The sequence below is a fragment of the Tupaia chinensis genome, unplaced genomic scaffold, assembly GCF_000334495.1.
Source record: "Tupaia chinensis unplaced genomic scaffold, TupChi_1.0 Scaffold000688_1, whole genome shotgun sequence".
Classification (NCBI taxonomy): Eukaryota; Metazoa; Chordata; class Mammalia; order Scandentia; family Tupaiidae; genus Tupaia; species Tupaia belangeri.
This window is the reverse complement of record NW_006160211.1, coordinates 3,644,860-3,663,591: the sequence shown is the minus strand read 5'-3', so window position 1 is coordinate 3,663,591 and position 18,732 is coordinate 3,644,860. Positions and strand designations below refer to the sequence as shown.

The 18,732-nt window shown below is 37.9% G+C and overlaps 1 protein-coding gene across 1 annotated transcript in view; it reads right to left on the bottom strand.

Moving 5' to 3' along the window:
* The window catches only part of GPR137C (G protein-coupled receptor 137C), a 68,634-nt gene that overhangs the window by 17,287 nt on the left and 32,615 nt on the right, over nt 1–18,732 (bottom strand). Inside the window, exons 4-5 of the mRNA XM_006160583.3 lie at nt 11,337–11,380; nt 7,895–8,123 (exon numbers count right to left, since the gene is read on the bottom strand). Of these exons, the coding sequence (XP_006160645.1) occupies nt 7,895–8,123; nt 11,337–11,380 (273 nt within the window). The remainder of the gene's footprint in view (nt 1–7,894; nt 8,124–11,336; nt 11,381–18,732) is intronic.

The window sequence follows — 18,732 nt, the reverse complement described above, 5'->3', positions numbered from 1 at the left end:
AAAAAAAAAAAGAACTTGATTAAGTATATAAGATCACTCTACAGATAAATTGTGTCAATATTTTAAGGTACTCAAGAACTCCTCAAACTAGGTTACCATTTCCTAGTATACATTAAGACCATAATAGCTAATATTTATGTGAACTTCCTAAGTGGTAGGCATTATACTAGTCATTATATGCATCTCCATTTAATACTTACAATAATCTTAGAAGGTAGGTACTACTCTTTTTTTGTGTGTGTGGGGGGGAGAGGTTTTTCCTATAGGGCATGTGCACTCGCCAGAAAGACAGCGAGAGACAGAGAGATAGAAAGCAAGAAATCACCCCCTGGGGGGAATGGCCACGCTGCAATCCCTTCTCCTCCATTCTCCTCTCGGGATCTTAGGCACGCATACACATGCACCTGGCGTGAGTTTAAGGCACCGGGTCCAAGACTCAAACTGTGGTCAACTACATGGGAGTTCAGTGACATAGCCATTATGCTAACTGTTGGTCCCTTTTTTTTTTTTTAATAATTTTTTAGGTTTTTGCCATAGGGCACTTGAGCTTGCTGGAGAGAGATGAGAGATGGGTGAGGGTGAGAGGGTGGGGAAGGATGGTCATGCCAAAATCCATTCTAATCCATTTTCCTCCTGGGATTTTGGGCATGCACACACATGCACCCAGTGTGATTTTCAAGCCACCAGGTCTAGGACTTGAACCATGGTTAGTCATGAGGGAGTCCAGTGCCTTAGTTACCACATCACCTGCTGGCCTGGTAGGTACTACCCTTATCCTCAAATTAATCTCATGATATCAATACTAACCTTACGTTTACATACAGATTAGAAAAATGAGCATAGAGATGCTATCACTTATGGAAGATCACAGCCAATAAGCAGCAGAGTTGGGATTTATACCCTTATTTCTCTGATCACACATGTCTGTTTTATAATCATTGTGATACACTGTCTCTCACTAAGGTCTTTTTGTATTAATTTCCAAATGAATATATCCCCCCCAAAGAAATATAAACATATCCATAAGTACATACACTCTCATTTAAAAAAATTTACATCACTCTCATTGCAAAAGAAAATTTGAAGCAGTTACAGATATAGGCCAAAAAATTAAAAAATAGGAATGTGTATACGTGTTTGGGCGTGGGTAGAAGGGGGTGAGAAAGTAGAAAAGTGCGTTGAAACCAGAGGAAAAGACAGAACTAAAAGTGAAAATCATAAAGTCATCTACAGCTGACAGAGGTGAGCCATATATTGATATTTGCCTCTGAACAATCTAATTGCCATATGAGAGAAAGATTTAATTAATAGTTCCTCCTGGTACTGAATTTGAGAAAAAGATATTTCCTGGGGACATTGCATAGACAATATTCTCAAAACATTATGTAATAGTGACTTTAGATAAATTTGTGACAATAAAGTTCTTTCATGTATCTTTATGTAGGCCAAAGCATGATGTCTAAATGTAGGTGGGAAAACATTCTACCCAGAGTACAATGTAGTCTTGCTATCAACTGCAGTGATCTGGTTTGGGCTGGGCATAAAATATAGACTAGAATGGAACGGACACAGTGCTTATCCTTCAGGTTATCTTTCTCACAATTAACCTTTTGAATTTATCAGTTGAGAGGATATTTTCTCTGATAAGAACCAGGAGTACAGAAATTCTACATTATTTACAGACCAGATGGACAATCAAGCAGAAGGTAAATTGATAATTTCTTATGGAACTTAGGGTGCTTAGCAGACAGATATACGAATTTTAGACTGTCTTCCAAGGTAAACTAAAGGAATATAGATGGAAGTAATATCTAACTCACACTGATGTGCAAATATGTGAAGTTTGAGACATGGCTGAAATCCAAGCAGAAATTTTCTTTGTTTTTGTAAAATAAGGAATGTTGCTACAACATTCTAAGATAATGGAAAGCTGCCAGAATAGTACTTGAGAGAACATATTGCTCCAAGTATCTGTATTAGTTTACAAAAGAATGAATTAAATATGTATGTGAAGACATAAATATGGAACAAAGTAACAACCTTAAATATATAAGTAAAAAAAATGAGCATAAATGAATTAATTAAAATGATAATAACTAGGTTTTTTTTTTAATTGCCAGAGGGTGCATGCATTTGCTGTAGAGAGAGAGACACAGAAAGACAGGGAGACAGGGAGAGGGAGAAAGTACCCCTAACAGGGTGTAGTCACACTGCACTATCATTTCCTCCTTTTCTCCATCCTGTGAGGATTTGGAATATATTCTCATATGCATCCATTATATTTTTCAAGCTGCTGGGTTCAGGACTTGAACCACAGTTGGCTATGCAGGATCCAGCCCCTTAACTGCTAGGCCATGGGGCTGGCCCAATAATACCCAGAATATATTTTATTTTTTTTTGGGGGGGTGGGGTTAGGGTTTATATGCTCACTAGAGAGAAAGAGAGAGACAGAAACAGTGAAAGGGAAAGTGAGAAATCACCCCTCCCCAAATGCCATGTTGCAATTCCTTTTCCTCCTCCTGGATCTTGGGTATGCATACACATGCTCCCAGCTTGAGTTTCAGGCCACTGGGTCTGGGACTTGAACCGTGGCCGGCCATGTGGCAGTACAGTGCCATAAATGCTATGCCATCTGCTGGTCCCAATAACTACTAGTATTTTAAAAGCAAGTGAAAGTACTTTCTTTGAAAAAAAAAGAACTAAATCACAGCTCTGTTACAGTTGCTTAAAGAATAAAACACGGGCTGGTACTGTGGTAGTTAAGGCAGCTGGAGCCCATGTGGCTGATTATTCAGTTCAAGTCCCAGACCTGGTGGCTTGAAAAAACATGCCAGGTGCATGTGTGTGTTTGTGTGCTCAAAATCCCAAAAGGAGGGAGAGATGGAGGAGAAGGGATTGTAGCATGACCATCCCACATTGGGGGTGCTTTTGCATTTTACCTCTCTTTTTGTCCTCTCTGGTGCACACACATGCCCTCTGGCAAATTAAAAGAAAAAAAAGAATAAAGTATAAATTAAAAAATAAATCATAAGAAAGATAACATAAAGGATAATTAAGTGCTCTATAAACTGAGACTTGGGTAGACAGTTCTAGATGTAATTAGTAAGTGGCTAACTCACTTTTATTTTTTAAAAAAACAAAACAAAAATGATTTTGAAGAAAATTAACAATATGGAGGCTGATAGTATCTTTTTAAAACCAATTAAAGGCCTATAGTAAGACAAGAATTAAATTTTAGCATATGATGAAATGTTATATAGCCTTAAAAGGAGGTTGTTTATATCTTTCTTTTTAAAATTTTTATTTTATTTGCTATAGGCTGTGTATGCTCACTGGAGAGACAGAGAGAGAAAGCACACCTCTGGGGGAAGGGGATCACCATGCTATAATTCCTTCTCTTCTCCTCTTGGGATTTTAGGTACACATGTACATGCAGTTGGAGTGTCTTTCAAGCCACCAGGTCTGGGCCTTGAACTGTGCAGTCTGCCATGTGGGATCCAGCTGCCTTAGCCCATGACAACGGCTGTCCCAACAAAGGCAATATTTTAATATACACAGAAAACTTATATACCAAATATATAGACAACTACCCAGCTTCTGCTCTATAAATGATTGAGAAATAGTTAAAAAATATGGGTAATTAAACTCTACATGGAATTATATAAGCATATCAAGTAAATAAATCTAAACTGAAACTTTTAAGGCATATCGTTAAAATAATCTAAATAAATAAAATTTGAACCCATGCATTGATGGAGCAGAGATAACAAGGTACACTTATATCAATACATTGATGATAGCATTATATAATGGTTTATGTATCTTTTTTGTTTAGTTTTTTTAAAGAGATTTTTACTATAGAGTACGTGTACTTAGTAGAGAGACAGAGAGAGACAGAGATAGAAAGTGAGAAATCACTCCCCAGGAAGAATGGCCATGGTGCAATCCTTTCTCCTCCATTCTCCTTTTGGAATCTAGGGCATACACAAACACCTGGAGTGATTTTTTTTTTTTAAAGAATTATTTTATTTTAATTTAATTTATTATTATTCTCCAATTTGACCAGAGAGAGACAGAGATAGAGATAGAGATAGAGATAGATAGATAGAGAGAGAGAGAGAGGAAACATGAGAAAGGAAGCCACCAGGTCCGGAACTTGAACCATGGTTGGCCTTGTAGAAGTCAGTCTTTAAACACCATGCCACCTGCCAACACCTCCTTCCCCCCAAAGTGAGTTTTAAGCTGCCAGGTCTGGGACTCGAACTGCAGTTGACTATGTGGGAGTCCAGCAATGTTATCATTATACCATCCACTGGGCCCAACAATGGTTTATTTTTTGAGCGGGTAGCATGGCAAAACTTTGTAAGGAGAAGGGATTACAGCATGGCCTTCCCCTTTCAGGATGATTTTTCACTTTCCCTCTCATTGTCTCTTTCTGGTGAGTGCAAAAATCTTAAAAACAAAAACACTTAGAAACAAACATACATGTAAATTATAGCTATTTATAAATGCATACTTAAAAGATTATAAATACACACAGGGGATGTAAACAGAGTTAACCAGTGGTCATGAGGACCAGTAGTTACTGAGTGGAGACCTGTGGTCAGACCTGAGTTTGAATCTTGGTTCATGTGTGACCTTGGGCATGTTTACTGATTCCTACAAAGTTGCTCAAATGGGAAAAATAGATAGAGAAACATTTTTAAGTGAAAAAGTTGACTGGAGTCAGGTTTAGGAGACAAGGTATGAAGAAAGACCAGAGTAGGGATGGCAGGTAGCATGATGGTTAAAGACACTGGACTCCTACATGGCTGACCGCAGTTTAAGTCCTGGACCTGGAGGCTTGCTTTCTCACTTTCCCTCTCTCTCTCCTTCTCTCTCTCTGTTCCTCTTCCTCTTTGGTCAAATTAAAATAAATAAAGTTAAATAAATATTTTTTTTCTAAAAAAATACAGACCAGAGTAGTCTAAACTTGAGTATGAATCATTGAGAGAATGATGACAATGATGAAATTAGAGAGTTACAGAGAGGTATGGGTTACGGGTGGGGAAAGAATGAGGTAAAGACTGGTAAAAACATCCAAACAGCAGATGAGGTATGGAACTGGACAGAAATAAAACTTGTAGGCCATTATTCAAATATAATTCACTGACCTGCAAGTGTAAGGCACCAAGGGAGATATGAATAATAAATGGCTCTGCCTTCTAAGAGCTCAGAATTTATTCAGAAAAAATAGGCATGTACACACAAATGCTACATAGCAAGTATAAACTGGTAAGTATCTAGAGAGGAATAAAACAAATTTAAGATAATTTAGATACTGAGTTATTCTAAATTTTATTTGAAAGGGAGCAAACTGAGATCATAAGGGAAAACCTTATGTAGTGAGATCTTTAAATCTGGATGAGGTATGGACAAATGGCACTGGAAAAGAGAAAGGCTTTCCTGGATGATGAAATAACCTAAGGATAAGAGACAGGACAGATACTTGTGTCATTTAGAAATAAAGTAGGTAAAGATTTCATTGAGACAAAGAATGGAGCATCTCATTACACAGAATAGGTAAAAGAAGGAGAGGAAAATAGAAAAGCAAAGTCTGAGTCTTTAAAAAAATTCCTCTTGGGGGCTGGCGTGTAGTGTGGTGGTTAAGGGTGCTGGACTCCCACATGGCCGACCGTGGTTCAAATCCTGGACCTAGTGGCTCTTTCTCTCTCTCTGGTCAAATTAAAATAAATAAATAAAGTTAAATAAAATAATTCTTTAAAAAAAAATTCCTCTTGGGGGGACCAGCAGTTAGTCTAATGGCTATGTCACTGGACTCTCATGTAGTCGACTGCGGTTGGACCTGGTGGCTTGAAACTCATGCTGGGCACGTGTGCGTGCATGCCCAAGATCCCTAGAGGAGAATGGAGGAGAAGGAATTGCAGTGTGGCCATCCCCCCTGGGGGGTGATTTCTTACTTTCTGTCTCTCTGTCTGTCTCTGTCTCTGTCTGGCGAACGCATGCGCCCTATAGCAAAAACCTCTCCAAAAAAAAAGAAAAGACTGGCGATCCATATTCTATCTTTGGCAAGCTTGTACAAGCACTATTGTAAATGTAATGTAAAAGAACTGTAAACTAGGTACCTCTTCAGTTTACGAAACACCATTCAGGACTGCTGCTTCTTGGGAATGCAAGTACACGCACCTGGCGTGAGTTTAAAGCTGTTGAATCTGGTCGGCTATGTGGGAGTCCAGCAATGTAACCATTACTCCATCTGCTGGTCCTTTCTAGTGGCAGTATTATTCTTAACAGCATAACAAAGGCAGAATTAGCTAAAATATTTAAATTCTAAAAACTCTTTAAGGTAGAAATCGAATAAAATAATTTTCATGGTAAGATTAATAGGTGTGATAGTCTGACTCTCTTTTTGTCTCTCTTTTTTTCTTTCTCTTTCCATATAAGTATATATCTCCCTTGGGGCGTTCCACTGAAATATGTTTAAAAAGTATAATTATGTGCCAGGTCTGTGGTGCAGCAGTAATGAGCTACTCAGGAGATGCTGGTTCCCACATGGCAACAATCATTCAAATCCCTGGTCTGGCCAGCCTGAAACACTCCAGCCAGGTGTGTGAGTGCCCAAGATCCAAGAGGCTAGAGGAAGGAGATTGTGTCATGACCAGAGCCTCTGCAAGGTGCTCCTCTCTGTCTGTCTTTCTCTTGTTAGCATGCACACACATTCTACCCTGAATAAAATCTAAAAAGTAAAATTTAAGTTTTCACCTAAATTTAAAGGATGATTTGATTACTATACATTTAATTCTATTACCTTATTCTATTAGGACAGTGTTAAGGATAATGACAACATAGAAGTTTAAAAATGTTCCAGAAACTGTTTTTGATTCTACCTTGCTTATCTTCAGTGAATAGGTAATGATGCTGAATTAAGCAAGCTCTCCTGAAAAGCAATTGTAAAACTATGTGCATGTATATACCCACACCTCAATATCCACATATCTACACGTTCCCACCTGATACTATGCACACACCGGAGGACCAGTTCACTGCTTGACCACACTGTCAAGCAATGATAGTAGAAACTTCCATGGTGCTTTGTTCACAGGCTAGCATTTAACTTCTGTTTGGTGATACAAAGCATAAGGAAAGGGAGAAGCAAAGCATTTATACATTTAGCTACATGACTATAGCTATTTCAGATACCATATGGACTTGATATTAGTGTGGAGTAACATTTTCTGAAACTTTATATAAATAAGTACCATTTATCTATATGACATTTTAACATGAATTGTCCAAGTATATGTAGATATAACCTGGTAAATTTTTGTATTTTTTTAAAGTTTAATTTTGTTCATCACTATTATTATTTTTAAAGTTTGATAACCACAAAGAGAGAGAAAGAGAGAGAGAAGAGAAGAGAGAGAGAGAAAGAAAGTCGCCAGGTCCAGGACTTGAACCATGTTTCACCATAAGGGAGTCTAGCACCTAAACCACCATGCCGCCAGTCAGCCCTAGTAGATTTGTTTAATGGCAATAGTACCACCCTTACCAGACAAAATCTTAAGTTTTTAGTATGGTTTTATATACTAGATTAGTTTTCATTCGTTCATATAAATACTGGTTTATTTAATTTAATTAGTCTCTATTGTAGTCAGAGAACATACAATATGCTTAGTATAAGCTTCTTTTTAAATAAACCACTGTCTAGGAAGGACCAAGTTTGGAATATCCTTTAATTTCTAGTGACTATTATTTCATGCTCAAAATGTACCTGTCATTCAGAATGCTTTCTGAAAAAGGAATATAAACTTGCTATTAATATATGGTTAACATGAATATAAGGATAAAAAATTGAACATAGATTTTCAAGTGTAAATGTAAGAAATATACTCACCTTTGATTCGAGGTAGACATTTGCTGATGACATTTTTGTAATTTTGCATATGTAACTAACTAAAGAGATGGCACAAAGAATAAATAGACTATCATTAATTAATGCTCGAACAAACACAGTCCATTTCAACTGATTTTCTGGAACATCTCCGTGGACTAGCATCGCACAAGTCAAGTTCACCACTAAAAAGAGAAGACTTGCCAGTATAAAGCCCAAATGCAGTAGAATTCTGAAAGAAAAAGTATGTTTATTAGATATTTATAAAACTAATGAGAAATTAATTATGAACTAGTATATCATGTTGGGTGCACTAATTACTTCAGTTTAAAATGTTCATAATTTCTTTAAATACAAACTTAGGAGTCTCTGAGTTACTTGGGCTATCTTCGGTGTTATCTTCGGTGTTAGATTTAAACCAGGGCCAGCAGGTGGTGTGGTGATTAAGGCATTGCATTCCCACATAACCAGTTTGAGTCCCAGATCTGGTGGCTTACTTTCTCTCTCTCTCTCTCTCATGAGCACATGTGCCCTACAGCAAATTAAAATAATAATAATAATAAAAATGATAATAAATACAATGAAACAAATCTTTAAAAACATTAGATTTAAAGTTTTATTTTTTTCTTATTTTGTCTAAGGGCATGTGTGTTTGCCATAGATAGAAAGGTAAAGAGACAGAGAGTGCTTCCCATTGAGTTGTGGTCATGCTACAATCTCTTGTCCATTTCTCAATTCTTTATGGATTTTGGGCACATATATCCTACATATTTTTCAAGCAGCTGGGGCTGGGATTTGAACTGTGTTGTCAGCTATGGGCCTAAACCATTTTAAATTGGCACAGATTTTTAAACATTAGTTCAGAAATAATCTTATGTGAACTTGAATTCAGTTGCCTTTACCAGAAAGAAAAATAATAGGATTATTTTAACACTATTTCAAATAACCTACTTTTTAAATTTTTATTTTTTATTTATTTATTTTTGCTGGAGAGTACATGTGCTCAACCAGAGAAAGATACAGAGAGCAGAAGAAGAGAGAAAGAAAAAAGCCCTCTCTGGTGGGGTGTGGCTATGCTACAATCCCTTCTCCTCTATCTCCAATACTGCCAGGATTTTGGGTACATTATGCACATGTGCTTGGCGTGTTTGTTAAGTGGCCTGGTGCAGGATTTGAACCATGCAGTTAGCCATGTGAGATGTGACTACTTTATCCAGTAAGCCACCAGCCAGGCCTGAGTTTTTTATTTTTATAACTATTAAGCATATTTTCACTGACTTTTTCATTCTAAGAATTACAGGGCTTTAATAAATTGCTTGGAAAATTAATACACTGTAATCTAAGTTTAAACTGATGAAGTATTAATTTTAAGATGTAAAGAAAACACATCATAAACAATGTTCAATCTTATGAACTTCTGATTATTATAGTAAGCACTGCTTTCAAAATTGACTAAAGAACATTGGGCCAGTATAAATATTAATAGATTCAAGCACTCATTGTTGCTTCATCTTAAAAGCTGCATATTTACTGTGTATTCAGACCAACTCTGAATGTGAAATGCCTAACCTTTCCGCCTAAAGAAATTAGACCACCTTATAAAAACTCTAGTAAGGTGTATCAAATATGTGTATCAAGTAGCAGTAACAGCTGTCTCTTCAATAGTAATTCCCAAATTAAACACATATAATCCAGAAATTTATTTGGCATTCTTGATATTTTCTATTTTGTATCATTTTCAATAAAGGAACTCATAGAGCATTGTCCGCTTTTGGAAATGGTTTACACAAGATAAAATGAAGGTCAGTCATGTGTAGTCTGTAACAAGCAAACTTTGTTAAGCATACATGCAAAAATACAGTTTAGTTTGAAAAGTTAGATTTTAATATTCTCTCAGATTAAATGATGCAAACAATTACATAGACTGGAATCTAAAAGGACCTTGGAATGATCTAATATCCAGGGATCTAGAGTAGTTTAGGAAACTAAAACATGGAAAAGTTAAATGAGTTGCATAATTGGCAAGTTAATTAGTAGAAGAACTGGGTGTGAAGACCCTATTCTGACTCCACAGCTGAGCACTTTCAGTTTTGAGATTAACCAGGACTGAAACATTTTATTTCATGAAACTACACTATACTTTATCACCCCAAACAGCAGAGCCTAACTTTAGTATGTATGGACTTCATGAAGCCACATCTGGTATTTGAAGCAGCACTGGCTAAACAGCAAAAAAGAGATTAGAGGGTTAACAAGGTGGCATAGTGGTTAAGATGGCTGGATCCTACATGGCCGACTGCATGGTTCAAATCCTGGACTCAAAGCTTGAAAAATACATCGGGCAAGTGTATGTGTGTGTTCAAAATCCTGAGAGGAGAATGGAGGAGAAGGGATTTTGGCATGGTCGTGGTGGGGTGGTGGTAGTGCTTTCTCTTTTTCTCTCATGGTGAGAGCATAGGGCCTAGCGGGAAAAAAAAAAAAAAAAAAAAAGTTGGGAGTTGGCTAGCAGGTGGTATGGTGTTTTGGTCCCAGACCTGGTGGCTTGAAAATGTGTGTGTGTGTGTGTGTGTGTGTGTGTGTGTGCACACGTGCGTGTGGGTGTGTGCGCAGAGACTGCAGCATAGCCATCCCCCTTTGTGGGTGATTTCTCACTTTCCCCCTAACTGTCCACCTCCCCCTACCCACAACCCCACAAGTGAGTGCACATGCCCTATGGCAAAAACCTAAATAAAGAAAAGAAAGAAAAAAAAAAGGGGAGTATTGGCTTCATTCAAGTAGCTTATTTTTGTGGGGCTGGCAGGTGTTGTGGTGATTAAAGGTGTTGGATTCCCATATTACTGACTGTGGTTCAAGTCCCAGACCTGGCGACTTGCTTTCTTCCTTTTCCTTTCTCTCTTTATCACTCTCTGGTCAAATTGGAAAAAAAAAAACCACCACCAAAAAACAAAACAAAACAAAACCCAAATAGAATTAAAGAAATAAGTAATTAAAAAAAATTTTGTTTGTTTTTTGGTTTTGCTATAGGATACTTGCACTCACCAGAGAGAGACAGAGAGAGGGAAAGTGAGAAATCACCCCCCAAGAAGGGCAGCCACACCAAAATCCAGTCTTCATTCTCCCCTCAGGATTTTGGGCATGCATGCACACATACTTGGTGTATTTTTCAAGTTGCCATGTCTAGGACTCAAACTGTAGAGTTGATCATTTGGGATCCAACACCTTAATCACCACACCACCTGCTGGCCCAACTCAATCCATTCTTTGAACCAGTCTAACTACTTGATTTTCTATGAAACTCTGTAAGACATCCCCAACAACCATTCCCTTCTACTTTTAGAAGTATGCTATAAAAAATTTTTTAGATCTTTTAGATAATAAACATTAATATTAATAAACTAATGGCTTAGAATTTTTAGATGAAAATTTAGATACTTGTGAAACTTACTTGTGTTTGTCAAGTTCAGTGGCACATCTGACTTTACATATTACCTATAAAGAGAGTACAGAAAGATTTTGAAAGCACATGCAACTCATAGTAGTATTCCTAATTTTTTTTGCCTTTGTGTTTTAAAGTAATACAATTACAAATAATGATAGCAGATAAGGTTCAAATGTTAACAGTTAAACTACCATGAGTAAAATAGGTCTCCAAAGCCTAAAATTATTAAATTAGTAACTTATTTTAGTTTTAAATTTTACCTTTAGGCCTAACGTTGGTGGTATACAGGTAGCATCCCTGCTTAGAGGCTGAAACTACACAGGAGGCCCTGTTTGGTTCCCAGGCTAACGTGAACACGCAGTTTACATTTGCACAAACCTGTAATCTTCACTAACGGAAGGCTGGGATGGGAGAATCCTGACACATGAGACCTGTCAGAAAATGTCTACCTCTGTCACTCTTCCCTTCTCTCTCTCTCTTTCATAAAGAAAAAAAGATTTCTACCCTAAAATATTTAAGCAGAATTAATTCAGTGTAAAAGTTTATTGGACTTTTGTTATGAGCCAGATATTATGCTAGATGGCTTGCCACCTATTCTACACTTCATTACATTACTTATGTTTTGTCTAAAAACAGAACTTTCTACTTAAATGTAAATAAGGCTGAGAGTTCTCAAAATTTTTTTTCTCCCATTGTGGAATGAAGTAGTAAAAGGAAACAAGGAATCAAAAAGTGGACACAAAGACAATGAGTGTATTATTATATTTAGGAAACTTCCCTCCTTCACAGAACCTTGCAAAGGTCACATGCTCCAATACTTATTGAATGAAGCTAGGCAGGTAGGTAAGTAGAATTTGAAATAAACATGTTATAGGTGAGGTAGTCCATGCCTGTGGTCCCAGATATTGGGGAGGCTAAGGCAGGAGGATCAAACCATAGTGAAACATTATCATAACACAAAACAAATCCCCCAAAACACACACACAAAAACAGAAATAAATATGGTACATTCTGAAAGAATAGTGTGAAAAGTCTCTAGTTGTTATTGGTGAACTGGATAATGAAAACTTATTGAAGATTTTTTATAGGTATTCCAAAATACAGGATGTCACTAGTCTGGCAATAATGTACAGGCTACTGGGACTAGCAGATGGTGTAATTGTTATGTCACTGGACTCCCATGTAGTTGATTGTGGTTTGTATACCAGATCTAGTGGCTTAAAACTCACACTGGTCGCATGTGTATATGTGCTCAAAATCCCAAGAGGAGAATGGAGGCAAAGGGATTGTGGCACAGCCATACCTCCTGAGCAGTGGTATGTGTGTGATTTCTCGCTTTCTGTGTCTCTCTGGTAAATGCATGCACCCTATAGCAAAAATCCCTCTGGGAAAAAAAAAAAGTATAGGCTACTACAGAGGAACTACAGAATAGAAGCAGAAAGACTAGTAATAAGACTGTTGAAATAGGGTTGTGATTAAGTGCAAAAGATGCTATCATAAAATCTAGGAAGGGACAAAGACTAATTAAAGTCTAATTAAATCCAGGAAAAGGTAAGAAGTGAGAGGTAAGAGGAACAACTGCAGAGTCAGGGAGGATGTTGTAAAAGAGGTCACATTTGAGCTGAGTTAGAGTGCTAGAAGGATTTTACTTAATTTTTTAGTTTTGCTATAAGATGTGCATGCTTGAGAGACAGAGGTTTCAATCCCTGGGAGTATGGCCACACTACAATCCCTTCTCCTCCATTCTCTTCTTTGGATTTTGGGCATGCATGTACAAGGACTCAAATCACACAGTTGGCCATGTGGGATATCCAGCTGCCTCAACCATCATGCCTCTGGATGGTTCCTTTATACGTGATTATTTTTTTTTTTTGAGAAGTTTTTGCTATAGGGCGCATGTGCTTGCCAGACAGAGAGAGACAGAGAGATAGAAAGCGAGAAATCACCCCCCAGAGAGGATGGCCACGCCGCAATCCCTTTTCCTCTATTCTCCTCTCAGGATCTTGGGCAGGCATGCACACATGCCCGGCGTGAGGTTTAAGTCACCCGAGACACGAACCGCGGTCGACTACATGGGAGCGCAGCAACATAGCCATTACGCTAATTGCTGGTCCCATATATGTGATTTTTAAAAATCATTTGAGAACGAATTGTATAATGTTACCTTCTAAGTACTTAATGAATACTTTTTATTTATTAAAAAAATTTATGGGTATTTTTACTATAGTGAGTGTGTGCTCACTGGAGAGAGAAAAACAGACAGAAAGCGAGAAATCATCCCCAAGAGGGGATGACCACATTGCAATCCCTTCTCTTTCATTATCCCCCCAGGATCTTGGGCATGGACGTACACGGGCCTGAGTTTCAAGCTGCAGAGTTCAGGACTCAAACTGTGATCTACTACGTGTGAGTCCGGCTATGTAATCATTACGCCATCCACTGGTCCCAATGCATATACTTTTTCAAAAAATTCTCTTAGAAAAACACCTTAAAAATTTATGAAACTGGATATTGATATGACACTATTATCTCACTTAACAGACCTTATTCAATGTTGCCAATTGTCTCAATAATGTCCTTTATGGAAAAAAATACAAATTTCATGTGCATTCATTTTTTTTTTCCTTTTCTTTCATGATAGTCACAATTTTGAAAAGTACAGACCAGCAATTTTATGGAATGCCTCTCAGTGTGGGCTTATCTGATGTCTTTTTACAATCAGATTTAGGGTGTGCATTTTTTTGTTTTTGTAATTAGAGGTTTTTTTTTTTTTTTTCTTTGCTAAGGGTACATGTACTCCTTGGAGACAGAGAAAGAGACAGAAAGAAAAGTGAGATGCTGGGCACGTGTGCGTGTGTACCCAAAATCCCAAGAAAAGAATGAAGAAGGGATTGTGGCATGGCCAACCCTCTTGGGGGGTGATCACTTTCTGTCTCTCTGTTTTTCTGTTGCTCTGGCAAGTACATGCACTCTATAGCAAAAATTGATTTCTTAAAAAAAAAAAAAAAGAAAGAAAGAAAGAAAGAGGGACTAGCAGTTGGCGTAATGGCTGTCACTGCACTTCCATGTAGTTGACTGTGGTTCGAGTCCTAGACCTGGTGGCTTAAACTCATGCTGGGCATGTGTGTGTGCATGCTCAAGATCCCTGGAGGAGAATGGAGAAGGGATTGCAGCGTGGCCATCCCCCCGGGGGGTGATTTCTTGCTTTCTGTCTCTTTCTGATGAGCGCACGCACTCTATGGCAAAAAAAACCTCTTTAAAACCAAACCAACCAACCAAACAAACAAACAAAAAACAACCCCAAAAAACAAAAAACCCCCACAACTGTGAAAAAAAAAAGAAAGAAAGAGAGAAATCACTTTCTTTATAGGTGAGGTAGTCCATGCCTGTGGTCCCAGATAAGGGGAGGCTGAGGCAGGAGGATCAAGACATAGTGAAACCTTGTCATAAAAAAAGAAATCCCTGAAATAAACATGTTATATTCTGAAAGAATAGTATGGAAAGTCTCAAGTCATTATTTAGTGAACTGAATTTTGTTCTGTGATAATGAAAATTTATTGAAGATTTTTATATAGGTACTCCAAAATAGGGAATTGATGGATGGCCATGCTGTAATCCCTTCTCTTCCACACTCTTCCTGGGATCCTGGGCATGCACACATATGTGTTCAGCTTTAGTTTCAAGCTGCTGTGTCTGGGACTTGAACCACGGTTGGCCATGTGAGAGTCCAGCATCTTAATCACTATGCCAACTGCTGGTCCCAGATCGTGTATTTTGGTAGGAATATCACAGGCGTGATGCTGTTGCATTCTTCTCAGTGTATTATATCAGGAGTCTCCTCATGTTGATTTGTCCCATTACTGTGATATTAACTTTGATAAGCTAATTAATGTAGCATCTTCTGAGTTTTTGCCACTGTTAATTACTGTTTTGCCCATTAATTACTGTTTTCCCCTTTGTATTTAATAAATATCATATGAAGAGATATTTAGAAACTATGTGAATATCCTTTATTCTTCAAACTTTCATCTACTAGTTGTAATACTGATCAATGATTCCTATCTTAATAAATTACTATTATGATGGAACAATTTTTTTTTTAGAAAAAGGAAATCTGATCATACTATTGCAAGAAAAAGAACACACTCCTTTGATACATGAAAGTTTTTTTTAGTATCTAACCCCACCTTCTCAACCTGCATCCTTTTAACCCCACCAACAATCAATGGTTTGGTCATTTTGGATTATTTATAACTCTCCAAAAAGGGGTTTGATTTCTTAGATCTGTGCTGTTGTACATATCTGTACTTTACCTGGAATATCTTAATGTTCGTGTGACAAATTCCAAGGCATCCTTTATACTGTCATGTTAAATGCTTTGGGGAGAGAGAAACCACTTTATATCCTTGCTTTATTAATCATATTCTACAGCATTTACTTACATATTAAGTTCTTTCTTAACAGAGTCCACACCTTATTCAGATTTGGAGTACTAGTGCCTAGCACAGTGTGTGGTTCACAGTAAGTTTTGAGAAGTGATTAAATGGGCAGTAAAGTCAGGCCAAGGTGGGTAGGGTGGAGTGGTGTGAGGGAATGTGGGAAATACAGCAGAGGCTGAAGCTGGAGGAGTAGGCAGTCATCTAATCATGGAGGCCTTGTATAAACTGCAAAATAATTAGGCTTTAATCTTTACAAACTCTGTAATATAATTCCATGACTGATTTTTTTTTAAAAGGTGACAATGATGTGGGAAATAGATTAGAGTGAGGCAGATAATTCTAGCTAAAAGTCATGAATCTTTTTAAAAGAATTATTTTATTTAACTTTATTTATCTATTCACTTAAATTTTGACCAGAGAGGGAGGGGGGGAGAGAGAGAGAAAGTGAGAAAGCAAGCTGCCAGGTCTGGCACTTGAACCACAGTTGGCCATGTGGGAGTTCAGTGCCCTTAACCACTATACCACCTGCTGGCTCCAAAAGTTGTGAATTTGAAGGCTGGCCCCATAGCCTAGTATTTAAGTGTACTGGATACCACATGGCAGATTGAAGTTCAAATTCTTGTCCCAGTGGCTTGAAACATCACACCAGGTACAAGTGTGTGCATACCCCAGATCCAGATAGGATGAAAAGATTGAGAAGGGATTGTGGCGTGACCATGCCTCTTCTCTCTGTCTCTCTCTGGTAGGTGCACATGCCTTCTTGTAGTTTAAAAAAAAAGTATTTGGGGCCAGCAGGTGGCATGGTGGTTAAGGTGCTGGACTCCCACATCACTGATGATTCGAGTCCCAGACCCAGAGACTTTAAACTCATGCTATATATATGTGTGTATATGCCCAAAATTCCAGGAGGAAAATGGGGGAAATGGGATTGTGTCGTGGCTATATCCTCAGGGGGGAGGGGTGTGATTTCTCACTTTCCCTTTCTGTCTCTCCAGTGAGTACAAGTGCCCTATGGCAAAAAAAGAAAAAAAAAGTTTTGAATTTTTTAAGTGCATCCACTCAACCATAGTCTCAAGTTTTGAGTTTAAAGATTTGATAGAATGAGGGCATAATTGAAAAGAAATTTAAAAGTCAGGTTGTGGAATTGATTATTTTTAAAATTTACTACATTTAAGTAAAAATAAAGAAGACAAGTGAGCTTTGGGATGTAAGGAAAAAAATTACAGTCACCTAAAGAGACGGTGGCTGAGACTCAGAATAGAAGGCATTTGTGGAAAAAATTTAGTATGAGATACCAACCTGAGATAGTCACATTTAATAGAATTAAAAAGAACAAGAGTGAAGAAAAGAGAGGTGGAGAGGGAAGAGAAATACAACAATCAGATTAGTCATAGAAAACAGTAAAGTAGTTCAGAGTGAAATGGAATAGAGTGCAGCCATTGTTCAATTCTGCAAAAAGTCAAGAATGATTAGGAAAAGACCATTTGATGGGGTGACTGGTGTGTCACTGGTACCTTGGAGAGAATAGTTTCCTGTAGAATGATAGAACAGAAGTGTAAGGAGTTGATAGGAAATAGGATGACAGAGGCGGTGAGGACAGACTAGATGAGAGATATTTGAAGCTAAGAGAAACCTAGGAAAACCTGTGTTGAAAGACAATTCTCTACAAATACGTCATGTTTTTGCATGGTCTGAATCTTTGAGCAAAGGTGTTTGTGGAGCAAGCATCCTTCAAAGTTAGAGATAGTGTTTACCTTAAGGTCAGAGAGAAGATTTATTTCCTGACTAGTATAATAAAGATGAAGAACATTTCTCTGAGAACATTTCAGGGGGAATAAATACTCCCTCTCTCTCCCTAGTGAAGCTCTTCCTATATTTTGAAGTAAATGTCTGTCTGTTTTGGTCTGTTTCTCTTTCTCATTTCAGGGTCCCTGTCTTGTGGCATACTCCGCTGCTGGTGCAAATGACATTTGGCCCCTCACAGTGTTGCCCTATGGAATTGAGGCGACTGGGGCTAGGGGACCAGATGTAAGGTGTTTGTTTGTTTGTTTTTTAAATTGCTAGTGGTCATGTTCTTGCTTCAGTGACAGAAACATAGAAAAGGGAGAAAGAGAGAGGACCCCCCCAATAAGGTATGGTCACACTGCAATCCCCTTTCTACTCTCATCCTGATGAGATTTAGGACATACAGGCACACTTGCTGCCATGTCTTTCAAGCCTTCAGGGGTAGGATTCCAACAGTGGTGGGCCATGTGGGATCTGGCTCACCCAACCACTAGGCTAATTGGCCAAGATATTACTTTTTTAAAAAAGAATTTCTTCCAGAGTGAGCATTCTCCCTGGAGAGACAGAAAGAATGTGAGCATGCATCCCCTCCCCCGATAAGGAAGGATCATGCTGCAATCTCTTTTTCTCCATTTCTCCCTCCTTTCAGGATTTTGGGGATTTATTCACATATGCCTGGCATATTTTTTAAGCTGCTAGTCTAGGACTCAAACAGTGTGGTTGGTCATGTGGGATATAGCAACCTGAATCACCACACTATGGGCTGGCTCAAGATGTTCTTTGATTGCTGTTTTTGCCATGAGTAATAAACATCTTTTTCTTTGACCCATGGGTCTCATGTCTTTTTTTTTTTTTAAATATATACACGTGTGTGTATGTATATATGTGTGTGTATATATATATGTATGTGTATGTATATGTGTGTGTGACAGTTTAACCTGTTAAATTCAGTAGAGAAAAACCCATTATAGTGTCTGATTGTTTTAAAAATACATACATACATAAATATTTATCTATTTATCTATTGTGATTTTTCAAGCCACTGGGTCTGGGACTCAAACTGCAGGGTCTGGGACTCAAACTACAGCTGGCTATGTGGGAATTCAGCACCTTAACCACCACTCCACCTACTGGCTCCAAGTGTCTGATTTAACAGTTGGCCAGAAATGGACTAAATA